At 46.8% G+C, this 27,451-nt stretch overlaps 2 protein-coding genes across 2 annotated transcripts; both read right to left on the bottom strand.

Annotated features, from left to right (window-relative positions):
• Positions 1-513: 513 nt before the first annotated feature.
• LOC130490266 (alpha-N-acetylneuraminide alpha-2,8-sialyltransferase-like) lies at positions 514-13,282 on the bottom strand. Its single transcript, XM_056864092.1, has 8 exons — positions 13,243-13,282; positions 11,391-11,401; positions 8,913-9,121; positions 6,105-6,260; positions 5,060-5,204; positions 3,438-3,550; positions 2,777-2,863; positions 514-976 (listed from the first exon to the last, which is right to left on the bottom strand). Exons 1-8 carry the CDS (start codon positions 13,280-13,282, stop codon positions 514-516), a joined length of 1,224 nt encoding a protein of 407 aa, XP_056720070.1.
• A 965-nt stretch (positions 13,283-14,247) lies between these two features.
• On the bottom strand, positions 14,248-23,103 carry ZNHIT1 (zinc finger HIT-type containing 1). The gene is made up of 5 exons (XM_056863265.1): positions 23,082-23,103; positions 19,327-19,497; positions 18,542-18,621; positions 16,263-16,432; positions 14,248-14,299 (listed from the first exon to the last, which is right to left on the bottom strand). The coding sequence occupies exons 1-5, from the start codon at positions 23,101-23,103 to the stop codon at positions 14,278-14,280; spliced, it is 465 nt and encodes a 154-aa protein (XP_056719243.1). The 3' UTR covers positions 14,248-14,277.
• Positions 23,104-27,451: the final 4,348 nt, after the last annotated feature.

The following is a 27,451-nucleotide window of genomic DNA, read 5'->3' as shown; positions in this document are numbered from 1 at the left end:
GATGAGTGACTGGAGAAACTATGTTAAAGTGTTTTGTTCTGTCTCTGTTTTTACTTTTAAAATGATTTTTTCCTTTTTCCTTTCTTTATTATCAATATTATATTATTATTGCTTATTGAAATATATTAAATGAGGGGAAAGCATAACATTAATAATAATGACTTATAAGGATTAGAAAATATTAATAAAAAGGAGATACCAGATATTTGTGGGATGGAGGAAGTCGGTGGGGAAGTCAATTGTAACTAATTATATTTAATACTGAAGACATACACCTAATAATTTTTTAATCTTTTATTGACTCAAAGATTGGTATATAGGATGTATTGTCAAATGAGATGTACAGTAATTATTGAAAAACAATTATCTATATCTATCTATCTATCTATCTATCTATCTATCTATCTATCTATCTAAAGAAAGTTTTGCACAGGCTTCAGGCTTTGCTAGGCCTTGCAGTCTGGCCCCATTCCCTGACCCCTTGGCCCATTCTCAAACAATCCCCCCAGCTTCTCACTGGCATTTGCCTACTCGTAACCGCAACACGCCCTGGGCGTACATTTTAAGATAGAGTGAGAACTCGCTGCTCATGGCATGTATGCCCGGCTTGGGCCAAGTGTTGTCATAATAGTGGTGAGGTATTGTCCGGTTGGCCAGGTCATGCGGGAAAGGCCAGAAGCCATAGAGGGTGATGCGCTTGCAGAACTCCAAGGCCATGTTGACGAGCATAAAGCCAGAGGAGAGGCGCCGGGGGTGGAAGCCATGATCTTTCCAGTATATTCCCAGGGCGTCCAGGTAGCGAGGGTTCATGAAGTAAGCGTGCTGCCCCATGCCAAAGTCCTCCATGGTATACAGAGCACGGTAAGAGACGTCACTGTGGCCCACGAACGAGAAAGCAGGAATGAAAATCAGGGTGCTCCTGAAAGGACGGAGGGCATCGGCAAAGGGCTTCCTATGGGCCTGCAGCTTCTTGAACCTGCAGGGTGAGAGAAGGAATGAGGGGGTAAAGCAAACCGAGTTCAGGATATAGCCCATTGCAAGCTGGAGCAAGGGAGGCCTTAACTCGAGGTAGAAGAAGAGTTCCTTTCCTTTTATCCCTTAGAAGCTCCTTGACCCATTGATCGTGAGCAACGTAAATCTAATGTTTGCGGGATATAAGGACTGTGGACTGTGTTGACTGACACAAACAGGACACAGGGTCTTATTCCAAGACACTGAAAGACTGGACAATTCTACCAACTATTTTGTCAGATTTCACAGAGAAGCCATTGAAATTCATAAACATCAGCACAACTTAACAGAAAAGAAGAGAGTTTAAGAATGAATAAGGCTTGGCTTCCTGTCCTGAAAACCTCCAGACTAAGAAAGACTACAGTCCACAATAGCCATGCAGATTAGCTTTGGATTTCACACATTAACAGATCACTTCAGGATACAATGTTTCCATCTTAACATACCACACCCTCATTAGCACATTATCTTGATACTTAAAGGCAATGATTAGCACATTACCTTTGATACTTTTTGCAGGACAATGATTCAGCTCAAACCCACCCCTTTCTGACTATGTATTACTCTTCCTACACACTTGACACTGAGAGACACTGTCCTTCAGTGTTACTCCTCTGAAGATGCCTGCCACAGCTGCTGGCGAAACGTCAGGAAAGAAAATACCAAGACCACGGTCACACAGCCCAGATAACCTACAAGAACCAATGAACTCTGACCCTGAAAGCCTTCAAGAAAATAAGGGAAGGATCACACCGGCTTACAATCACCTTCCCTTCCCCTCCCCACAACAGACACCTTGCGAGGTAGGTGGGGCTGAGAGAGTTCAGAGAGAACTGTAACTAGCCCAAGGTCACCCAGCAGGCATCACATGGAGGAGTGGGGAAACCAACCCAGCTCCCCAGATTAGAGTTCGCCGCTCATGTGGAGGACTGGGGAATCCAACTTGGTTCTCCAGCTTAGAATCCACTGCTCCTAACCACCGCTCTTAACCACTACACTACGCTGAGCAAGTCACAGCTCTGTTAGATCTCTCTCAGTCCCACCTACCTCACAGGGTGTCTGTTGTGGGGAGGGGAAGGGGAGGCGATTGTAAGCCGGTTTGATTCTTTCTTAAGTGGTAGAGAAAGTTGACATATAAAAACCAACTCTTCTTCTTCTATCAAGGTGGCAGCTACTGGCAAAGGGACATTTGAAAAACTGCACAGCCAATCTAATCTCCAATAGTCAATAAGAAGCCTTGCTGGGCAAAAGCCCTACCTGGCCCCGTCCACTTCCTAAAAACACTTGGCGGGCGCAAGAAAAGGTGTTGGCAGGTCCATGGCCCCTGCGGGACCTCACTGGGGACCCCTGCGATATTAAATAAAACTGACCTAAAGATAAAGATAGTCCCCTATGCAAGCACCAGGTCATTCCTGGCCTATGGGGTGACATTACATCCCGACGTTTACTAGGCAGACTATATTTATGGGGTGGCTTGCCAGTGCCTTCCCCAGTCATCTTCCCTTTACCCCCAGCAAGCTGGGTACTCATTTTACCAACCTCGGAAGGATGGAAGGCTGAGTCAACCTTGAACCGGCTACCTGAAACCGACTTCCGTCGAGATCAAACTCAGGTCGTGAGCAGAGCTTGGGCTGCAGTACTGCAGCTTACTACTCTGCACCACAGGGCTCCTAAAACTGACCTACATGGGCCAATTCTGAAGCCCTGTTACTGTTTGCCAAGGCAGAGCCAGTAAATCTGTGTCTGTTGTCACCCAGCTCCTTACTTCGTCTGAAGGATGCTGGGATTGATGGTAACCAGGCTGGTCTTGGTTCCCACATCTTCAGGCCAGTCCATAGGAGGCAGGTTGAACCTCGACAGGGAAACGAGAGAGAGTCTGCATTAGTTCTTTAGCGCTGTCGTGTCCTCCAAAGAATCGTAAAGAAGTGGGTACATCTGCCAATATGAGCAGTTACTTCCTGTCTCTGTGGATGTGATGGAAGGCATAACAGATTCTCGATAATCATCTTGAAAGTGGCAAATGGATAGTCCTTATGTTACCCCCTCATTCCTAGAAAGCTCTTGCGACAAAACCCCTAAAACAGGGGTGTCAGACATACAGCCCATGGGGCTGGATTCAACCCCTTGAGAGCTAGGGTTGCCAGGTCCCTCTTTGCCCCCAGTGGGAGGTTTTGGAGGGTGGGGTTTGGGGAGCGGAGGGACTTCAATGCCATAGAGCCCTGCGGCCAACATGGCCATTTTCTCCGGGGGAACTGATCTCTATCGGCTGGAGATCAATTGTAATAGCAGGAGACCTCCAGCTAGTACCTGGAGGTTGGCAACCCTATTGAGAGCTCTTATCCGGCCAGTGAGCCAGCCAAGGCAGCTATCTCCTCCAGTCCTGATCTGGGCTGGCCGGGCATGGCCTGGCCCAACCAAAGAGTTACCTCACTATTAAATCTGCCTGGTCAATTTCCTGCCCACAGCTGCTGTTCCGGAGGATTCCGCCATTGCCCACCACTGCACATTGGTCATACAGAATGCTTGAAATGGGTGATCTCTACAGGTTTTAGAAAGAGAAGAAGAAGGTTTAAAAATGTTTACATGCACCAAGTGGAGGTAGTTGCCCAAAATCATATACCCCTGCCAAACAGGGACCTTTTTTTGCTGTCTACCCCCATTAGTGGACCTTGGCTTTAGAAGGAGGTTGATTAACACCTTCCTACTTCAGGTCACTAGACTAGCTGAAAGGCAATGAGTCCAGGGTTGCTAACCTCCAGGTAGTAGGTGGAGATCTCCCACTATTACAACTGATCTCCAGCCGATGGAGATCAGTTCACCTGGAGAAAATGGCCCCTTTGGTAATTGGACTCCATGGCATTGAAGTCCTTCCCCTCCCCAAACCTTGCCCTCCTTAGGCTCCACCCCAAAAACCTCCCGCCAGTGGCGAAGAGGGACCTGGCAACCCTAAATAGGGTTGCCAACCGCCAGGTAGTAGCAGGAGATCTCCTGCTAATTCAACTGATCTCCAGCCGATAGGTATCAGTTCACCTGGAGAAAAATGGCCGCTTTGGCAATTGAACTCTGTGGCGCTGAAGTCCCTCCCCTCCCCAAACCCCACCCTCTTCAGGCTCCGCCCCCAAAATCTCCCACCGGTTGCGAAGAGGGACCTGGTAACCCTAACCCTAAATGAGTCTCACACTCCCAGGAATGGACTCGCAAGTAGGGTTGCCAGGGCCGGATTGGGAAATACCTGGAGACTTTTGGAGAGGGCAGGGTTTGGGGAGGGGAGGGACCTCAATGCCATAGAGTACAATTGCCAAAGCTGCCATTTTCTCCAGGTGAACTGATCTTTATCAGTTGGAAACCAGTTGTAATAGCAGGAGATCTCCAGCTGCTACCTGGAGGTTAGCAACCCTACTCGCAAGCCTCCTGTTCTTCAGGATGATCCCTGGGAGGTCAGAGAAATTCTCTTTGTGACACTACCCCTTCCCCTCATTCCCAGTGTGAATCAAAAACAAACTGGGTAACACACTGATCCCAGCATATGTGAAGGAATGGATTTGCAAGTCCCCTATACCAGGGCTTCTTAAACTTTTCCACTCAGGACCCCTTTTCACCCGAGAAATTTTTATGCGACCCTGGGGTATATAGGTATATAAAATCGGTATACAAATCAAACACTTACTGATAATAAATCATAAAGAAATTTATTTTAAAACAATTCTTTAGTATACATTTAATTTTACTATTTATTAAAGACAAATGCATATTTGCATACTGTTGCCAAATTTTTCACGACCCTCACATTCAGTTACCCATATGGGGTCGCGACCCACAGCTTAAGAAGCTTTGCCCTATCCCACCTCATTTTTAATTGGTACAAAGTTTCATCTCAGGCTTGCTTTTCAGTGGCAGAAGTCCTAAATGTATTATGCAATCGAGAGCGATCTTCGTAGAGAAGCCAAAAGATCCATCATAGTGGATCGGTTTATGTACATTCTCTGCCCCATCTCTTGCTACATCCCAAAAGCAAAATAAGCAGAACCCACAAACTCCGGTCTCCCACCTTTGGCAGCAAGTCCATCAGCTCATCTTTCACTGGCAGTTTGTTGCCTTTCTCCCCATCTAAGAGGATATCCGATCCCACAGGTGTGTTTTCCTTGGTGACCGCCATCCAGAAAGAAGCGTTGCAGCATCTCCCCAGTTTGGTCCTGCAACGGAAAGGGAGGGAGATGAGGAACGGGCACTATGGAGCCCAGACACCTTTCCTGGTTAGGGTTGCCAACCTCCAGGTAATAGCAGAAGATCTCCTGCTATTACAACTGATCCCCAGCTGATGGAGATCAGTTCACCTGGAGAAAATGGCCGCTTTGGCAATTGGACTCTATGGCATTGAAGTCCCTCCCCAAACCCCGCCCTCCTTAGGCTCCACCCCAAAAATCTCCAGGCATATCCCAACTCAGATCTGGCAACCCTATTTCTCTATGTTCAAGTAAGTTTTTGACTTATTATACACTATAGCTAATCAATTGATTCCTCACTCTCTCTAGTACTTTTTTGTACCCTTCTGTCTTCTGATGCAGTATGACAGCTTCACGTGTCCAAAACATTAACCACATAGAATGAGTAAACATCAAAACAAGCCACGGTTGGGGTGAATGTTAATCTAAATCAGCGAGATATCTGGAAAACAACAGAATAGAATAAAATTTGCAAAATTAGGCCCCAAAATAAAAAGAAACAGGAGAGGAAGGTTGGTCCAAGAGATAAAGAATTGGATTTCTCCTGAAGGAGAAAGAGAAGGAGCATGAAATTGAACTACAAAAGTTAAAAGTTAAATTGCAGGATCAGCCTCGAGCATCCCTGACAAGTGTTTGTCCAGCCTCTGCTTAAAGTCTGCCAGTAGCATATAAAAGGAATTTAAAAAAAATCAGGAAGACCACCAAGGAGACTGGATGAAACTAAAAGGCCCACAACAACAACATATGAAAACAGAAAGAAAGCAGATTCCTATATCCTTAACACCAAGTCAGCTCCACTGGAGATTTTATATGTCCCAAAGTTACAATTTGCCTCTGCACTTTCCTCTCTGAGCAGACAAATGGTCCTACCTGTACTGGGCCAATACTGTAGCATTGGGCTGCCAAGGGCATCCTTGCGTCAGTAGCAGGTGCTCCAAAATCTTTCTGTCCTTTGCCTGTACAGGCGATTTCTCAACGGCACGAAGCATCTTCTCATCTCTGGCTGTCAAATGAAGGAGAACGCTCCTAGCAGGAAAGAGGGGCAAACAAAGGACACCTAGCATATATCAAGCTGGAACATGTCCAGAGGAGGGCAACAAAGATGGTGAGGGGTCTGGAGACCAAGTCCTATGAGGAAAGGTTGAGGGAGCTGGGTATGTTTAGCCTGGAGAGGAGAAGGCTGAGAGGGGATATGATAACCATCTTCAAGTACTTGAAGGGCTGTCAGATAGCGGAGGGTGCCGAGTTGTTTTCTGTTGCCCCAGAAGGTCAGACCAGAACCAACAGGTTGAAATTAAATCAAAAGAGTTTCCGTCTAGACATTAGGAAGAACTCTATGATTTTATATCCACTAGGGCCGATCGATCCCGAAAAAGTTGAGTGGAATTGCACATGGGATTGATTTCCTCAATCAGATCTCAGAATCGCCCAAATCTCAATCTTCTAGTCCTTAGGGCCTCCTCTTTTTAATTTAACTTTTCATGGTATCGGTCACTCGCATATACATGAACAGGTTCTCGAGCTTGGCAGAGCCTCCAACATATGCAAACACAGAACCACAATCCAAAATGACGGTGGAGGTCTAAATTTCACCTGTTGAGCCAAATCAGCCACTGACTCTTTGGGCTGTTCTTCCCTGTAGACTTGGGTGACAGTCCCCAATTGGCTGGGAACTGTCAATGATACTCGATGAGTCCTGACTTGGTTGAGAGAAAGGCATGCATAAAAATAAAGATTTTTTTTTTTTAAGGTACTCACTTTTCCAACAGATTTCCAGTCCCAAGGAACCCTTTCAGTTTCCGGCACTTCGCCAATGCTTGTGGTGAAGCCTGGTCTCTGGAAAAGTCACCCATAAAGAAAAGGGCAGTAGACTCTACAGCACTTAACCGACAGCATACCCTACCCCCAACAGAGATACATACACACTTTATGTGTCCTTTTGACAGAGCAGCTATACAGACCTGCTCATCAGCTAGGGTGAGCATTAGAAGTCTTATTCCGAGAGCGGAATATTGGCTCACTATGTCCCTGTATTGTAGCAAGAGGTTAAGCAATTGAGCGTTTTTGAAACTGAATATGAGTGGGTAATATTGCACACTGAAGAAGAATTGAAACGGTACTCTACCTGGGATGACCGTTTGTGCGTGATATTTGTGCTACCCTACTTTGTGAATTACATTGTGAAATCTACAAGGACCCTTGTGCTACCTTGTTTTGTGAATACCAATGTGGAATTTACAAGGACTCTCCAATCAACGGGAGATGCTGATCTGGCTGACAACGTATAAGTAAAATTTAAGTCACAAAGCTGAAGATGATATATGGACTCTTGTAGAAATATCATAAGATTAACATGTGGACTATTTGTGAAATTTACATGTAATCAAATTGGATCCTTTTTGTTTTGCATTTAGTGTGATTTATGTATGTATATGTGTGTGTGTGTGTGTGTGAGAGAGAGAGAGAGAGAGAGAGAAAGAGAGAGAAGAATTCCATTTGAGTGTGATACAGTATCCTATACTGAATTTTGCATACCAGTTAAGTATAGAGGTGTTTGTTTTTCTATCAACCTGCAGATACTAGCTGGAAATCTCTTGCTGATCTCCAGCCGATAGAGATCAGTTCACCTGGAGAAAATGGCTGCTTTGGCGATCAGACTCTATGGCATTGAAGTCCCTCCCCTCCCCAAACCCCACCCTCCTCAGGCTCCGCCCCAAAAACCTCCCACAGGTGATGAAGAGGGACCTGGACACCCTACATCCAGGCCAGGACATCTAACTTAGTAGCCATACTTAATTATTTCTTTCGCATTTATGTTGCTAACCAAAACTGTTTCAGTTTAGTGTACGAAAACACACTGGCAGTTACGGCAGCAGCAATTCTGATTGCCTGTCAACCCAGGGTGTTGGTACGCACGGCTATGCGCTAACGGGTGAATGGTTCTCATAAATAGTGCCTTTGTTTGAACATATTAGTCAGGTATATATTTCTTCCCTTTATTCCTCAACGTGGCTTCGTAAAAAGTTGCCTGTCAACCCAGGGGGTTGGCATGCACGGCTTTGTGCTCAGGTCCGTCTTCACCACCAGTGGGAGGTTTTTGGGGCAGAGCCATAGAGTCCAACTGCCGAAGCGGTCATTTTCTCCAGGGGAACTGATCTCATTTCATCATGTATCCCACAAGGAATTCTGAGTGGCGTACATGGTTCTCCTTTGTCATTTTATCTCTGCCGTTATGGACCCAGGCCAGTTTCGTGTCAGAACAGGCATGTGAATGCAGATCTCCCCAATAGGGTTGCCAACCTCCAGGTACTAGCTGGAGATCTCCTGCTATTACAACTGATCTCCAGCCGATAGAGATCATTTCACCTGGAGAAAATGGCCACTTTGGCCATTGGACTCTATGGCATTGAAGTCCCTTCCCTCCCCAAACCTCACCCTCCTCGGGCTCTATCCCCAAAATCTCCTGCCGGAGGCGCTGGCAACCCTACTCCCCAATCTTAGTCGGACACTCTCACCACTACACCAGATTAGCTCAACCACTTGGGGGGACTTGGTCCCTAACCCAAACCTTGCAACTGGTAATCCTCCTGTGGGTCAGTTTAGCATTGAGCACCCACAATGGGGCTGCTCCAGCCCCACCAGCCCCGGTCCCCAATGCAACGAAGCTGCGTGACTCACCTCTTTGTTCTCTGCAACAACGAAAGAGTGAGGCTGACGAGGAAGATTGCACTGATGCCCAGCCCGAAGTTTCGTTTCCCAAGTCGCAAGTCAAGGTACATAGCACACAAGTCGACTGACCCCCGACAAGCCGGAGTCTCCCTGCCTCCTTGGCTTCTGCTGGGGTCCTTGGATCGGTCAGGGATTGTCCTCTGCGGCTGCTTCTCACGCTGGCACAAGAAGCATTGTTTTCTCTGGAGTCAACCCAAGAAACCTGCCTTTACAAGGAAGCCATGCCTCCATAACTGGACTTCATGTCAGCTTGCCCCCAATAACTGCCATACATTCCAGAAACACACATAAAACACATACAGTGGGCACTGGTGGCCTTACTGGTACATATGGTTGCCAACCTCCAGGTACTTTTAGAAATCAAATACAAAACACTCATGGCTCATGCATGCTATTAAGCACAATGCAAAAATTAGACAAGGCAGTGTTATGCAGCAATTTATGACAATTTTTGAAATTCCAAACTAAGTAAAATACTACATATCCACAATCTTCAAACCATATTCATGTAGCAAGTAACTACACAGAGATTAAATTCATACACATATACAGTGTGCTGAATGTGTCATCCTTGATGCGAAATTATAATCGCTTTTAAAGTCCAAAGAAGCCAAATTCAATGGGTTTCCGGTAAAATCTCCATTTCACGTTCGTTTTTTCAAGCCCGACGATCCTATGGTGTCTTAACAATGGAACCTTTGCTCTGTGAAATTATTAAATTACAATTTTACTGACAAGCACTCCAAAAACATACTTACAAACTGAATCCAACAATAACCAATTGACATATCCTTTCCAAAGGAGTGTACCTTCCCTTTTCAAGTTTGTCAGGATCGTAAAATCACTACCCGTATATTTTTTAATGGTGGGGCGTACGAAGAAGTTTCAAAGGCTGCAGACAATATTAATCATTGCCTATGAGCTCTACATAAAATATGAAATTGCTTATATGCCTTATTTGTTGGTTTCAGTTGACGAATCTATTTCCTCGAATTTTCTCACCTTCCTTGTCCATACACGCCATATGTTTTGATTGGTTGTACACAATCTCAGCTGTTGATGCTCTTGACCCTAGATAATCCACGGTGGTGGTAGAAAGTGCCATTAAGTCACAGCTGATTTATGGCAACACCGTAGGGTTTTCAAGGCAAAAGATGGCCACAGGTGATTTGCCATCGCCTGCCTCCGCATTGTGACCCTGGACTTCCTTGGTGGTCTTCCACCCAGATATTAACCAGTCCAAACTAGGGTGTCCAGCCACCAGGTAGTAGCTGGAGATCTCGTACTATTTCAACTGATCGCCAGCCAATAGAGAACAGTTCACCTGGAGAAAATGGCCGCTTCGGCAATTGGACTCTATGGCATTGAAGTCCCTCCCCTCCCCAAACCCCACCCTCCTCAGGCTCCGCCCCAAAAACCTCCCACAGGTGATGAAGAGGGCCACCCTACATCCAGGCCAGGCCATCTAACTTAGTAGCCATACTTAATTATTTCTTTCGCATTTATGTTGCTAACCAAAACTGTTTGTTTAGTGTATGAAAACACACTGGCAGTTACGGCAGCAGCAATTCTGATTGCCTGTCAACCCAGGGTGTTGGCACGCACGGCTATGCGCTAACGGGTGAATGGTTCTCATAAATAGTGCCTTTGTTTGAACATATTAATCAGGTATATATTTCTTCCCTTTATTCCTCAACGTGGCTTCGTAAAAAGTTGCCTGTCAACCCAGGGGGTTGGCATGCACGGCTTTGTGCTCAGGGGTGAATGTAGGGTTGCAAGGTCTGTCTTCACCACCAGTGGGAGGTTTTTGGGGCAGAGCCATAGAGTCCAACTGCCAAAGCGGTCCTTTTTTCCAGGGGAACTGATCTCATTTCATCATGTATCCCACAAGAAATTCTGAGTGGTGTACATGGTTCTCCTTTGTCATTTTATCTCTGCCGTTATGGACCCAGGCCAGTTTCATGACAGAACAGGCATGTGAATGCAGATCTCCCCGATAGGGTTGCCAACCTCCAGGTACTAGCTGGAGATCTCCTGCTATTATAACTGATCTCCAGCCGATAGAGATCAGTTCACCTGGAGAAAATGGTTGCTTTGGCAATTGGACTCTATGGCATTGAAGTCCCTCCCCTCTCCAAACCCTGCCCTCCTCCATCTCCACTCCAAATACCTTCCACTGGTGGCAAAGAGGGACCGGGCAACCCAAAATCTCCTGCCGGAGGCGCTGGCAACCCTACTCCCCAATCTTAGTCGGACACTCTCACCACTACACCAGATTAGCTCAACCACTTGTGGGGACTCGGTCCCTAACCCAAACCTTGCAACTGGTAATCCTCCTGTGGGTCATTTTAGCATCGAGCACCCACAGTGGGGCTGCTCCAGCCCCGCTAGCCCAGGTCCCCAACGCAACGAAGCTGCGTGACTCACCTCTTTGTTCTCTGCAACAACGAAAGAGTGAGGCTGACGAGGAAGATCGCACTGATGCCCAGCCTGAAGTTTTGTTTCCCAAGTCGCAAGTCAAGGTACATAGCAGATTACTCCGCCCCCAAAATCTCCAGGTATTTCCCAACCTGGAGCTGGCAACCCTAGCCTCGGATGTCATCAGTGTTGGCTCCCCTGTCTTTCCCCCCTCTTTACTTGTATGGTTTAAAGCTAGAGGGGGTAGCTGGCTGATTGCCTTCTCAGCGGGTGCTGGACTTAGCGCCATCTAATGTTTTAGACATGCTTTTAGACTGTTGAAATGTGTATAATTTTAAAGAATTTTAGATATTGTGACATGTTGATTTTAATATTGTTACTTGCCCTGAGCTCGGCTTTGACTGGGGAGGGCGGGTTATAAATCGAATAAATAAATAAAATAAATAAAAGAAGCATTCCTATCCATGTAAGTACTGGGGAAACATCCTTCTAAAGTGATTAACTGTAGGGTTGCCCGGTCCCTCTTTGCCACCAGTGGGAGGTATTTGGAGTGGAGCTGGAGGAGGGCAGGGTTTGGAGAGGGGAGGGACTTCAATGCCATAGAGTCCAATTGCCAAAGCAACCATTTTCTCTTTGTGAACTGATCTCTATTGGCTGGAGGTCAGTTGTAATAGTAGGAGATCTCCAGCTAGTACCTGGAGGTTGGCAACCCAAATTAATTGTGAGAGATGGCTAAGTCTGCAGAAACATGTATAATGCAACTTGTGGGGGACAAAAGGCACCACTTCCTTGGGGTTTTGTGTGTTTTTGATTCATCAGGCCATGCACCAGTTTCAAAACAAGCATTCCTGCCCATGTAAGACCTGGAGGAACATTCTTCTCGATCCACACCTTGTTTTTTGCATATTCTTCTGTTTAAAATTAGCTGCTGTCTGGTTAAGAAGGAGGCAGCCTTGAGACGGTACCCACAGACATACAATACCTTTACGATATTTGCTGTATTTATTTGCAGGGGGAATTTTTACAGGGCGGCAGGTCACCTCCCCCACCACAGAAACTGGCGCCAGTGGGTTTTGTTTCATTTTCAATCTTCAGCAACCTTCCGTTTGCTCTCCGAGTGGAACATGACTGAAAGAAGAAAGCCCAAAAAACTGCAGATTCTCCTTTTACACATGAACATACATATTAACCAGTCTCTTTCCTCTCTTGGGAGAGGTCACCTTCTTCAGGGCTCCATTGAAGACCAGAGTTTATCAGAAGACATTCTCCTAGAAATTCCAGACCATCCCTGAAGTCAATTAGCACATATGGAGGAGAGATATCAGGGACATTTGCTTTTTATCGTGGACTCAGACTCCAGTTCCTCGTAGGCCAAGCCATAGTGATAGACCCAGCCTCAGTAATCTGGAACAATATACATTTCCTTGTGAAGATCAACACCTTCCGGTATACAGAAAAGCAAGATTCAAGTCCCATAGCACCTTAAAGGCCAACAAAATTTCCAGGGTATAAGCTTTCAAGACTCAAAACTCTTCGAGGTATCTGACAAAGGGAGCTTCGACTCTCGGAAGCTTCTCCCCTGGAAGTGCTACTGGATTCGAATCTTGCTTTTGTACTTAAGGAGAATCAAAGTGGCTTACAATCTCCTTCCCCACAACAGACACCTTGCGAGGTAGGTGAGGCTGAGAGAATTCGAAGAGAACTGTGACCAGCCCAAGGACACACAGCAGGCTTCATGTGTAGGAGTGGGGAAACCAACCCAGTTCTACTGCAGACCAACACGGCTACCCACCTGATATTATCTCAGTAGGCAGAAAGTGGGAGATCTTCTACTTCCATACAGACAACCTTTATCTTCTACTTCCTTTGTTCGCAATGTTCATAATCCTCCTCTTGTCCATACGTGCCCCAGTGGTGTGAACCTCTCAATGCCACAGTCAGGATCAAAGCTGAGAGGTACCTCAAAGGTCATTCACTGACCTACAGGTTCATCGAAGCCAGTCTGCATACGAAAATCCAGAGTTTGAACTGCTGCATGATACAGTTGCCTGGTGTATGTTTGCTTGATACGATCCAGAAGCAACTTTGGACTGACAGAAGAAATGCATTTAACCCAAAGATTTTGTTTGGTGTGTGTGTGGAGATAGGTTCTATTAATAAGTAACAAATGAAGACAAACAGGGCCACTACTGAAATAAACATCTCTTGGAGCTTTCATTGCACAACCGAACTGAAATTTGGCTCGGAGCTGCCGGCAGTCTCTCACTTTTTTCCTGGGTCTAAGGGAGGGACTGTGGCTCAGTGGTAGAGCCTCTGCTTTGCATGCAGAAGGTCCCAGGTTCAATCCCCGGCATCTCCAGTTAAAGGAACTAGGCAAGTAGGTGATGTGAAAGACCTCTGCCTGAGACCCTGGAGAGCCGCTGCCGACCTGAGTAGACAATACTGACTTTGATGGACCAAGGGTCTGATTCAGTAGAAGGCAGCTTCATGTGTTCAAGATTTTCCCAACCAGTAACGGCCCCTTCTCCTTCCAAAACAAGGCAGCTGTTGAGCCAGGCTCCAATGCACCAAATCCAGATTAAGTGTGACTTTTCAGTGCAAGCAAAGAGTAAATATGCTTCAACCGCTGAACAAACCGCTCCAGACGACAGGAGGGAAAAAATGAGCAAAGTCACACAAAGAAAATTGGATTAAACACCTTGTTTTTATTACTCGGACGCTTGTGGCAGATTGGTACAAGGCAAGTGATTTTCACTCAGCCCGGGGAACTCAGTCTTCCGGACTTCAGCTCTGTGGGACAAACCACTGGGCCTCAACAGCTGAACAGATCCATGGGCAACAGGCAGGGATCGATCACATTCCACACACAAGCCAGCAACGTTCCTCAGGACGTACATCAAACCGTCCACTTCAGACACCTGCGTATAAAAGAGAGCAGGTGTTTCAGCCTATAAACATATCCGAATACCACTAAACAATTATACAGCAGAAAGAGAAGAAAGAAGAAGAGCTGGTTTTTATACCCTGCTTTTCTTTACCTTTAAGAAGTCTCAAAGAGGCTTACAATCACCTTCCCCACAGCAGACACCTTGTGAGGTAGGTGGGGCTGAGAGAGTTCGGAAAGAACTGTGACTAGCCCAAGGTCACCCAGCAGGCTTCATGTGGAGGAGTGAGGAATTGAACCCGGTTCTCAAGATTAGAGTCCGCCACTCATGTGGAGGAGTGGGGAGCAAACCCAGTTCTCCAGATTAGAATCCACCGCTCTTAACCACTACACCACGCTGGTACTATACTACACTCTTAACCACTACAGTGAAACTAATCTCGTCCTAACTTGGCAAAAAGAACTATCCACCTTTTTGGATTACCCCCCCCCCCCATTTGCTGGGAATGCTGCACTAATAAATTTTAGTTACAAATTTTAGGGAAAGCAGTTACAAAATAAGGAGAACAGAACCCATGCTACAGCTGTCTTTCACCCTGATTTTCACAGACACAGGGGACCAACTGGTTCAAGTTTCCATTTTATCCTGCTATTTTGTAAACAATATATATATCTGAAACAAACTTTTAAACAAAAGTCGACATCTTCCTGGCCTAGTCATCTGGACGAGATCCCTGATCGCCCTAGGTGACTAGGTACCCAAAAGGTTGGGTAAACTAAAATAAATCAAACAATGGAATATATTTATGACAAAGTAAACACATATATTAAAAACAAGCCCTTATGGCAACAGATACAGGGTTGAAAATCTAAAACCAAATGCCAAACACATTTCGGCCCACAGGCCTTCTAGAAAAACATATAATGCACACTTAAACAATCATAAACAAATAGAACAATTTTATATCAGCCTGGGTATGTATCATAAGATGTATTCCAAGTGGACTATGCTAACAGAATGTTGTTTAAATATTTTTTTAGATGGCACTATGCACTGAAAGACCTGCAGAAGATGTATAAAGCAAATCAAGCAAACTGTTGGAAATGCTCTGAAACAGAAGGAACTTACTTTCATCAATGGTGGACATGCAAGAAAGTACAAACTTTTTGGAAAAAAATACATAAAGAAATACAAGACTTTACGAACACCAACTTCCAACTAGACGCCAAATACTTTTTACTAGGCATAATCCCACCTCAAATTTCACCCAAAGAGAATTGTATCAATATGCAACAACAGTGGCGAGACTGTTATTGGCCCAAAAATGGAAAGATAAGCAGATACCAGACTTAAACATGTGGATTACAAAAATGTATGAATATGCAATGATGTCAAAACTATCCACCATGCTACATTATGAATCATATGAAGAACACAAACAAAAATGGCAATCTTTTTATGACAAATATGATAGAGCATAACTATATATTTTAGACAATACTGTTAAGATATTGGTGATTGTTTTTAATAATAGATCAAAAGGTAACATTAGAGACAATAAAACCAATATTAGAAAATTGGAACGATGTAATAGTAATAAATCAAAAGTAAGATTATGATAGATACAATGACATTGAATGTCTGTACCCGGTATAATAGAAATGTAAGTGAATATAATCAAATTATCCCTTTCCCTGTTTTCCTTTACCCATGCCTTGTAACAAAAACAATAAAAATTTATTAAAAATAAAACAAGAATGTTGCTTAAATATGTTTTGAATTGTAACAGCACACAACCACGGAATGCAGTTTAATTATTTCTTTCTGGAATGGGCTGGCATTGCACACAGTGCGCATATCACTATCAATCAGTATCAAGGAATATCCAAAACACACTTTTAAACAAAAATCAACAACACCTTCCCGGCCTGGTCATCTGGATGAGATCCCCAATCGCCCTAGGTGACCAGGCAGTTTATTTACACGCACATCTTACCTAGTCTCTTGATGCGTTCCCAAACACTTCACACAGCAGTAGCGGGCGCCACAGGACACGCAAGTGTAGTTTGAGGGGAAACCGCAGACAGTGCAGAAGTGACGCTGGGGCAAGTTAGAGGGAGGAGCGCAGGCTGTGAGATAGTTGGGCCCTTCGCTCGTGTTGAGGTTCTGCACAAGGCACCAAGGGGGAGAGGTCAGGAGGGCAGCTATGACCCAGTCAAGGAGGAATGAGGATGATCAGGGGCCCAGAGACCAAGCCCTACGAAGAAAGGCTGAGGAAGCTGAGAATGTTCCATCTGGAGAAGAGGAGGTTGAGGGGGGGACATGATTACTCTCTTTAAGTATTTGAAGGGCTTTCGCTTAAAAGGAGGGCAGGGAGCTGTTCATATTGGCAGCAGAGGATAGGACTTGCAATAATGGGTTTAAATTGAGGGCAGAAAGGTGCTGGCTGGATATTAGGGAAAAACTTTTTACAGTAAGAGTTGTTCGACAGTGAAATCAGCTACCTAGGGAGGTGGTGAGCTCCCCCACACTGGCAGTCTTTAAGCAGAGGCTGGACAAGCACTTGTCAGGGATGCTCTAGGCCACTGGTTCCCAACCAGGGGTCCGTGGACCCCCAGGGGTCCGCGAGAACTAAATTAAGGTCCGCGAAACAAAGTTATAAACCCATAATAAATTAATATTTTCAATTAAAAGTTCTCTATTATAAAAATATATATTCAAATGTTATTCTAAGTTTAATATTTAACTAACAGTTATGATTAAAGTTTATTTTCAAATTCTCAGAATTTTTATTTTGAACCTTGGGGTCCCTGCACCGAACAAAAAAGTCCTAGTGGTCCCTGGTCAAAAAAAGGTTGGGAACCACTGCTCTAGGCTGATCCTGCATGAAGCAGGGGGTTGGAGTAGATGGCCTTCCAACTCTATGATTCTATAACTGTGGGACAGTGGGAGACAACATACTTTGCACAAAGGAAGTCCTGGGCATCCCCAGTGATACAGATTACCATCAGCCATTATTATTATTGCACATCTACACATCTTGAAGAGCCCCGTGGCGCAGAGTGGTAAGCTGCAGTACTGCAGCCCAAGCTTTGCTCACGACCTGAGTTCGATCCCAATGGAAGTCGGTTTCAGGTAGCTGCCTCAAGGTTGACTCAGCCTTCCATTCTTCTGAGGTCAGTAAAATGAGGACCCAGCTTGCTGGGGGTAAAGGGAAGATGACTGGGGAAGGCACTGGCAAACCACCCCGTAAACCAGGGGTGGGGAACGTCAGGCCCAGGGGCCATATAAGGCCCGCGAACTCATTTGGTCTGGCCCTTCGTGGGTCCTGGCAGATCTCTAGCTCAGAAGGATCTAAGACTGGCAATCCGCCCCCTCCCGCGGACATGAATAGCCTCTGTTCAAGGCCGATGTGAGTTTGTTTTGCTGAGAAAAGGAACCTTCCCCCCCCCTTGCAGAAGAGTCGTTAGCTATGGAGCTGCTAGGACCACCCAAGAATCTGTGTTCACCCTTTCCCACCCAGGCCGTGGAGAAACGTATTCTCTCTGTACTACAAGAGGACTGGGGGCGGAAGTGGAGGGGTTAAAGGGGGCAGGGGCAGAATGCACGGGGGAGGCGAGTTCTTAGCCAGTGCGTCCTCATTTCACCTCTGCAAGTAGAGGTAGCAGGAGCCGGCTGTAGAATCCGGCCCCGACCATGCGGAGCAGGAGCAAATCCAGCATGTGGCTGGACGGCTACACCTGGCTACAACAGACCATCCAGTGTCACCAGGTGGGAGAGTGCACCACCGGTTGGATGCCTGCCTGCTTGCCCGCGCCGGGGGTGTCCTCTGGGGCAACTGCCTGCTTGGGGCTTGGTCGGCTAATTTTTAAGTTGATAATTTTGTATGGCCCACGAATGATATTATAAATATTCAAATGGCCCTTGGTGGGAAAAAGGTTCCCCACCCCTGCAGTAAACAAAGTCTGCCTAGTAAACGTCGGGATGTGGCGTCACCCCATGGGTCAGGAAGGACCCGGTGCTTGCACAAGGGACTACCTTTATCTTTACTTTACACATCTTTAACTCCCAAGACATTTAATTAAAAATGAATAGATTTCGATTTCCCCATTTTGCAAACCGTTCACAGTTTTATGGCTCACTGTCTCACAGACCAGTTGACTCCAAATGCTCAACGCCCAGATGGTTAAGTCAGTACCAGCCCTGAGTGTCTGGGAAAGACAAACACACACCCAACCCACGCCCTACAATAGAAACAAGAAGATTGACACTCACCTGCTCCTCCAGCAAAGCCTGGAAGTTCTTGCGGAAACGCAACTTGAAATGATCCCCGCGGGTTTTCTTCTTTTTCTTCCCTGTGAAAATAACAGCAATGAAAAAAAACCCCGAGAAAGATGTAAGCTGCTCTGGGCCCTAACTGAGGAGAAAGGTGGTGTAAACAGGAGTATATAAATAAATAAAAACGAACAATTTAACTTTCCAGTTCCCCCCACTTTTCTCTCACCTGCCCCCATTCAATTCCTCAAAGATTCATTTGTGATTTGCCTCTTTAGCATGCTTTTTTAAAAAATGTTGCTTTTCTTCCGAAGACCTCCAGTCAGCATACATCATTCTCCTTTCACTCACTGTATCCTTACAACAACCCTATGAGGAAGTTCGGGTGAGAACATGACACTGGCCCAAGGTCACCCAGCAAGCTTCCATGGCAGAGCAGGAATTCGAACCCAGGTCTCCCAGATCCTAGTCCAACCCTCTAACCACGATACTGCAGCAGAACCTGTCTGGTAAAGACGCAAGGCCTTGCGAGATGAGGGCAGTAGCCACCAGGCCCTGCCCCTACGGTTGCCAGGTCCCTCTTCGCCACTAGCAGGAGTTTTTTGGGGTGGAGCCTGAGGAGGGTGGGGTTTGCAGAGGGGGGGGCTTCAATGTCATAGAGTCCAATGGCCAAAGCGGCCATTTTCTCCAGGTGAACTGATCTCTATTGGCTAGATCAGTTGTAATAGCAGGAGATCTCCAGCTAGTACCTGGAGGTTGGCAACCCTACCCGCCCCCAAACTCACCCGTTTCGGCGTCATCATCAAACTGCGGTAGCCGCTTCACAAGCTGGGGCATGTTGGCATGGGGGTCGTCCTGGAAGTTGTCATTCTCCAAGGCCTCGAGCTGGCGGTTCAGACGCCGCTGCCGGGTGGCCCGATCCAAGATGCGCCGCTGGCCGGGATCCTGGGATCGCGCTGAAGGGAAAGGAGAGGAGGGGGCGTGACGCCAACCAACAGACAGGGCAACGTTTTGCCAGCAGCTGTTTGGAGCCCTCAGCATTATCACCAACCGTTCAACTGGCATCGCCCCCACTCAAGGCAGCAACTGGAGGTAGCCTCCGCATACTTCACTGAGCACTCGTGAAGCTTAAAATTGCACATTATGTTAACAGAAGAACGTAAGAAAAGCCCTGCTGGATCAGGCCAAGGCCCATCAAGCCCAAGAGTCTGTTCACACGGCGGCCAACCAGGGGCCTCTAGGAAGCCCACCAACAAGACAACTGCAGCAGCACCATCCTGCCCCTGTTCCACAGCACCTCATATAATAGGCATGCTCCTCTGATCCTGGAGAGAACAGGTCTGCATCATGACTAGGATCCATTTTGTTACGCTGCTCAAGATCAACGGATCAAGGAGCTTCTAAGGGGTAAAGGAAAGTATCCATTTTGACTAGTGGCCATGAATAGCCTTCTCCTCCATGAACATGTCCACTCCCCTCTTAAAGCCTTCCAAGTTGGTAGCCATCACCACATCCTGGGGCAGGGAGTTCCATAATTTAACTATGCGTTGTGTGAAGAAATACTTCCTTTTGCCTGTTTTGAATCTCTCACCAGCACAGATCCCATCAGTGAATATGTGAAGCTGGGATTTTTTTTGCCCCAATATGCATCACAAGTTTATGTTGTTTGAATGTGCCATCGTGTGGTAAGAGCCGGTATCACCCATGGCAGAGCAAACATTGCCAGTTATAGTGTGGCAAAAAACAAACACAGGCTTTGGGGCCAGGAAAAGTACATGAAGCAGCCTTACATTGAATCAGGCCATTGTTCCATCCAGGTCAGTATTTTCTACTCCGACTGGAAATGGCTGTCCAGGGTCTCAGGCAGAAATCTTTCCCATCACCTACTGCCTGACCCTTTTAAGTGGCGATACCGGCGACTGAACCTGGGTCTTTCCCATGACCAGAATTATATGTGCTCAGCTATGCAAACTGGAAGCTTTGAGCCACAGTACTCCAAAGCTTTATTTGCAAGAATTTGTTGTGGTGTACTAGGAGGGAAATGTCACCCGGTCTACACCGGGAGCAACTGCGCCAGATTGAGAGCAGATGGTCTTGAAGGATTACAAAATGTCTCAGCACAAGGCCTGAAAGGCATAAACTGGTCCTTCCTGTTTGCAATTAAACCAGGGTTTCATTAAGGGATTTTATTTAGAGGTCACAGTCCAAATATTTGAAGAACGAGAAGGACTTTTCCATCACACCCTGATTGTTCCCATTTTTGTTGTTTCTCCTTTTTTTGTTTTCTTGCATTAACATCCACCCTGACGAAGAACTCTGATGAAGGGAGCGTTAACTCTCAGAAGCTTATACCTTGACGTCTTGTTGGTCTTTCAGGTGCTGCTGGACTCGAATCTCGCTCTTTTACTGCAGGCCAACCCGACTACGCGCCTAAACTCTCTGGGAAACTTGAAAGCTCGCGTAGTTTAATGACGTTTTTTATTATTTACTTCATCTTCATTCATACCCCACCTATTCCCCAATGGGGAGATAAGAATATCAGAAGGGCCATGCTGGATCAGACCAAGGTCCATCAAGTCCAGCAGTCTGTTCACACAGTGGCCAACCAGGTTCCTCTAGGAAGTTTTCCAGCAAGATGACTGCAACAGCATTATCCTGCCTGTGTTCCACAGCACCTAATATAATACGCAATGCTCCTCTGATACTGGAGAGAATAGGCATGCGTCATGACTAGTATCAGTTTTGACTAGCAGCCATGGATAGCCCTCTCCTCCATGAACATGTCCACTCCCCTCTTAAAGCCTTCCAAGTTGGCAGCCATCACCACATCCTGGGGCAGGGAGTTCCACTATTTAACTATGCATTGTGGGAAGAAATACTTCATTTTCTCTGTTTCGAATCTCTCACCCACCAGCTTCAGCAGATGACCCAGCGTTCTAATATTATGAGAGAGGGAGAAAAGCTTCTCCCTGTCAACTCTCTCCATAACATGCATAATTTTATAGACTGGGGAGGGATCTCAGTGGGACACAATGCCATAGAGTCCCCCCTCCAAAGCAGTCATTTCTTTCTCAAGAGAAACTGATCCCTGTCCTCTGTAGCTCAGTTGTCATTCCAGGAGATTGCCCGGTGCCACGGGGAGGTTGACAACCCTCAAACGCAGCCCGCCGGATCTGTGCTCTGGAACTCGATGAGGACTAGCATGATGCACCTGACTTTTTTTAAAAGGGGGGTTCCTCACTCCAGAAGAGCCCTGCACCAAGTTAGCAGTCCTTCTGTCCTCTTGCCCTTAGGCTGTGGCTCAGTGGTAGAGCATCTGCTTGGCATGCATAAGGTCCCAGGTTCAACGCCAGGCATCTCCAGTTAGAGGGACTAGGCAAGTAGGTGTTGTGAAAGACCTCTGCCTGAGACCCTGGAGAGCCGCTGCCGGTCTGAGTAGACAATACTGACTTCGATGGATCAAGGGTCTGATTCAGTATAAGGCAGCTTCATGTGTTCGTGCTTTGGAATGAAAAGTCGTTTTCACAAAGTGGGTTTCAGGTGGGCATAGGGTTGCCAGGTCCCTCTTTGACACCAGTGGAACGTTTTGGGGCGGAGCCTGAAAAGGGCAGGGTTTGGGGAGGGACTTCAATGCCATAGAGTTAGGGTTGCCCGGTCCCTCTTCGCCACCGGTGGGAGGTTTTTGGGGTGAAGCCTGAGGAGGGTGGGGTTTGGGCAGGGGAGGGACTTCAATGCCATAGAGTCCAATTGCCAAAGCGGTACTTTTCTCCAGGGGAACTGATCTCTGTTGGCTGGACATCAGTTATAATAGCGGGAGATCTCCAGCTAGTACCTGGAGATGGGCAACCCTACATAGAGCCCAGTTGCCAAAGCAGCTATTTTCTCCAGGTGAACTGATCTCTGTGGGCTGGAGATCAGTTGTAACAGCAGGCGATCTCCAGCTAGTTCCTGGAGGTTAAATCTAACAACAGCACAGGCTCAACAACATAATACTATGCAACTTTATATACTATGCAACATAATACAATGCAACTCTGTATAATTCATCAAACACAACTTATTCAGCTATAGGACACTCAGATTCAGGTTGGCAATCCTAGGTGGGCAGACGTGTTGGTCTGCAGCAGAGCAGCCGGGTTCGAGTCCAGCTGCGCCTTAGAGACTGGCAAGATTTGGGGGAGACGGAGCTTTCGAGGGTCAAAGCCCCTTTTCGCCCTTCCTTAAAGCAAGGGACGTGTTTTGCAAACTCTGGCAGTTTTTTAACTGGTAGGGTTTGTAGTTTGTTTGTCTGGCTATCGCCGTAATAATAAAATCAATCAAACTCTGGCAGTCCCTCGTTCTGCCCCCACCCCCTTAGGAACATAGGAAAGGCCCTGCTGGACCAGTCCCAGGCCCATCCAGTCCAGCAGTCTGTTCACCCAGTGGCCAACCAGGGGCCTCTAGGAAGCCCCCAAACAAGACAGCTGCAGCAGCACCATCCTGCCCCTGTTCCACAGCACCTAATATTATAGGCATGCTCTTCTGATCCTTGACAAAGTACCTGATACTTTCTTTTCCACCATGCTTGCAAGCAAACCAAAGAGAGGGCTGGTCCTCGCAGGCCCAAAACGAACCCCGGCCTTCCCCCCCACTCCCGGTCGATTTCCCCAATGCCAAAGGCTCCCACCACAGAGCTGCCGACGGATAGAGCGGCTCCACTCCCAGTCCCTCATCCAGAGGAGGCCATAGAGGCTTGGGGGGAGCAGCTGCTTGCAGCTTATCCCCGGAAGTGCAAGTTGCACGGGGCTCCAGTCGCGTTCCCCTATGCAAAACGTGGGCACGCTCGCCGCCCGCAAGGCGCCGCCATGCTGCCAGAGGCACACTCATTTCCGCCTGCCCTTAGAAGCCACGCCCCTTTAGGGCGTCTCAGTGACGTCGCCCTCCCAAGGCTGCCAATGGAGTTGTTGCAGCCGCGCCCAGTACTGCTTCGCTGGGTCCTAAACTCCCCCATATTAGGAACGAGGCCGTTCTAATCGTTATTTCCCCCCTCTTGTGAAGTAAGAGTGTGTGTGTGTGTGTGTGTGTGTGTGCGTGCGTGCGTGTGTGTGGGTAGCCGTGTTAGTCTGTTTGCAGTAGTCAAAAAGGGCAAGCGTCCAGTAGCAACTTAAAGACTAACAAAAATATTTTCTGGTAGGGTATGAGCTTTCATGAGCCACTAACAAAATATTTTTGTTAGTCTTTAAGGTGCTACTGGACTCTTGCCCTTTTTGACTACTGAAAAATATTTTCTGGTAGGGTATGAGCTTTCATGAGCCACTCTTCACTTCTTCAGAAGTGAGAAGTGAAGAAGCGAAGAGTGGCTCACGAAAGCTCATACCCTACCAGAAAATATTTTTGTTAGTCTTTAAGGTGCTACTGGGCTTTTGCCCTTTTCTACTTCTTCAGATAGGGTAAGAAAGCTCATACCCTGGTATTCCTTGGTGGTCTCCCATCCAAATACTAACCAGGGCCGACCCTGCTTAGCTTCTGAAATCTGACAAAATCAGGCTATCCAGGATGGTTGGTCGAGTACTCTGCATGCATTCTGCACATGTTCAAAAGAACTCTCTATTTCTGATTTCGCAACCCTGGAGCTAGAATTTTCTGAGGCTAAGTGAACCCTTTCTCCGTCTCGAATGAATGAATGAATGAAAATTATATTCCTCTTGTAAAGTAAAGGAATATAATTTTCATTCATTCATTTGAGACGGAGAAAGGGTTCACTTAGCCTCAGAAAATTCTAGCTCCAGGGTTGCGAAATCAGAAATAGAGAGTTCTTCTGAACATGTGCAGAATGCATGCAGAGTCCTCAACCAACCATCCAGTGCGATGGGGAGACATTGGGGAGTGAAGGGAAGTTTTATCAGGATGAAGGGCAGTTTGGAGCCCCACAAACTTTTATTTGTGAAGAGAACAGTCCAAATACAATTAATTAAATAAATAAAATTTAGTCAAAAATTTAGTCAAAGTGACCTGTATTTTTTTAAGTAGTTATTAGTTATATTAACTGGATGGCCCAGGCTAGCAGGGTCAGCCCTGGTTAGTATTTGGATGGGAGACCACCAAGAAATACCAGGGTTGCTGTGCAGAGGAAGGCACTGGCAAACCACCTCTGTCAGTCTCTTGCCATGAAAACCCCAAAAAGGGGTTGCCATAAGTCGGATGTGACTTGATGGAACTTTACACACACACACATTAGTTATAGTCCGCTTTTCTCACAGGAGCTCGAGGCGGATTACACAGTGTAAGTCAATAAGATCAACAAGATGGGGCATCCAATGCAATAGAGTTTGGATTACAGAAATCTGAAATCGAACGGAAATTCGTGGAGGATAGGGCTATCCAAGGCTACTAGTCAAAATGAATACTAGTCATGATGCATACCTATATACAGTCTCAGAGCAGCATGCATATTATATTAGGTGCTTTGGAACACAGGCAGGATAATGTTGCTGCAGTTGTCTTGTTTGTGGCCTTCCTAGAGGCCCTTGGTTGGCCACTTTGTGAACAGACTGCTCGACTTGATGGGCCTGGGTCTGATCCAGCATGGCTTTTCTTATTTCTTTTGCCTGGTCTATATTACAGCCAGCATCCAGATCGGTGCAGATGCATGAAGAAGAAGAAGAGCTGTTTTTTATATGCTGACTTTCTCTACCACTTAAGGAAAAATCAGTCTAGTTTACAATCGCCTTCCCTTCCTCTCCCCACAACAGACACCTTGTGAGGTAGGTGAGGCTGAGAGAATTTGAAGAGAACTGTGACTAGCCAAAGGTCACAAGGTCACCCAGCTGGCTTCATGTGTAGAAGTGGGGAAACCAACCTGGTTCACCAGATTAGAGTCCGCCGCTCATTTGGAGGAGTGGGAAATCAAACCTAGTTCTCCAGATTAGAGTCCACCACTCTTAACCACCACACCATGCTGGCTTTGCAAAGACATCTTAGCTAACTGTCAGTTCCTGACATTGTAAAAGTTAAGTCTCAGGAGTCAGCAGATGTTGAGATACCTTAAACAACTGGGATGGTTGTGAACTAGCTGATGCAATGTCTTGCAAAGAAATAACTTTCCTTTGCTGCAAACAGTGCCATTTCATAGGCCTCCCAAAGGGATCTATATAGCATGCTTTGTAGGATTCAGTGCGAGTTTTCCACCAGCATCTTTCTACTTACATACATAAACCTTTATTGGCATAATATCATCTTTCTACTTGTCTTCTGGCTCTTTTTAGGTTACCCATTTCCATAGTAAACCATTAGGCTGGCTTTTGCCCCGGAGACAGGAGAGTAATTGGACCCCTGTATCATCAGCTCTAAGAATGCTATGGAGATCAGATAGGCAGCCAGCATCCTTGGCCAGATATTGCCCATCTGTAAACCACTCAAGCTGATGATAAGGGGAAATTGGGGTGTCCCAAGACGCATGTTTTGTTTTTTTGCTGAAATTTGTCACAGTATTTTTTTTAATTGTTTGTTTGGGCATTAGAGGCTCCAGGATCAGAGGAGCATGCCAAATATATTAGGTGCTGTGGAATACAGGATGGTGCTGCTGCAGTCGTCTTGTTTGTGGCCTTCCTAGAGGCACCCGGTTGACCACTGTGTGTACAGACTGCTGGACTTGACGGGCCTTGCTCAGATCCAGCATGGCTTTTCTTATGTTCTTAGGCTCAAACCCTGCATGGTGAAGCCACATTCTTTGGAACCTCAGAGGCCCTTATTCCTGAAATCCCATCTGCCTGTCAAGATTACAAGTCTGTCAGTTAGTTTGACAGGGCAGGATAGATCAGTGAGATCTAAGGACGATGTAATCAGCCTGGAAAGTACCTGGGGAGCTAGAGAAAGCTGGCCTGATCCAGCTAGAGCCAGGTGGCTGATGCAATGCAGTAGCAATGCCAGGATAATTGGATATCTACTGTGATTGGTGGCTGCAACCACCAGGTGTATATATTGAAGTGGAACCGCAGTTCTATGCGGGATGTTATGAGCGGAGAGTGTGAAAGGAGTATCTGTATATATTTCTGCACTGTACAAATAAACTACACTTTTTCTATGTGGCCGTGGACTTTCTGATGGGTATCCTGGACAAGACTGCTAATCCGCTTGGCTTCCGCGTCACTGCCGTCAAGGGACAAAGAAAGGAACGCTTCACTTAATTATGACCTCATTTTTTCCTTGGTCTAGAGATCTTGGCTTTTAAAAAAAAAAAAAAATGTCCCGGGGCAGAGCGCTGGATTCCCCCTTTAATCCCCAGCCGCTATCTCCCCACCCTCAATCTTTCACCCACCCCCATTCAGGTTTTTTGGCAACGTGGCAGCAACGGAAGCGCGGCGCGACCTTCCATCCCTTTCAACTTCTTAATAGAGACTTCTTCTCTCCCCCCTTCGGCTTTCTTTCCCCGTCCAGAACTTTCTAGACGTCCGATTGGCCCGGAGCGGGGGACCCCTCGCGTTCTGATTGGCGAGCCGCTGGTGGAGCCGCCCTGCGATTGGACGGCGGCCGGTGCCACTTTCCCACGGCCTCCATTGAAAAAAAAAAGGAAAGAAAATGATGGATTCTCTAGTTTGTAGTGACTCTGTTCTCCTTAAGCGGCAAATAGTGCGGGGAAGGATGGGACTGGGGGGCTTTGCCGGGGGTGGGGGGAGAAGGGAGCTCGAGGGCCTACCCCAGTGCCCAAAGGAAATCGGAGGGAGGTTGTCGACCCCCTCCCAGGTCTCCCCCTTCCCTTTCCAGCTGTAGGGCGGCCCTTGGGAGGAGCCTAGGGGAGATCCACCCCCGCCGATCGCGAGAGCTCAAAAGACCCGGGCGGGCCCCAGCGCCTGCTCGCCCCGTGCCCGCTTTGCCCGCACCATGAAGCGGCAAAGGAAGACCCCGTCCGGCTGTGCCCTCGCCGCCCTGCTG

This window comes from Euleptes europaea, chromosome 18 (genome assembly GCF_029931775.1).
Source record: "Euleptes europaea isolate rEulEur1 chromosome 18, rEulEur1.hap1, whole genome shotgun sequence".
Classification (NCBI taxonomy): domain Eukaryota; kingdom Metazoa; phylum Chordata; class Lepidosauria; order Squamata; family Sphaerodactylidae; genus Euleptes; species Euleptes europaea.
Note: the sequence above shows the minus strand (reverse complement) of the source record. Positions and strands in the feature narration are given on the sequence as shown.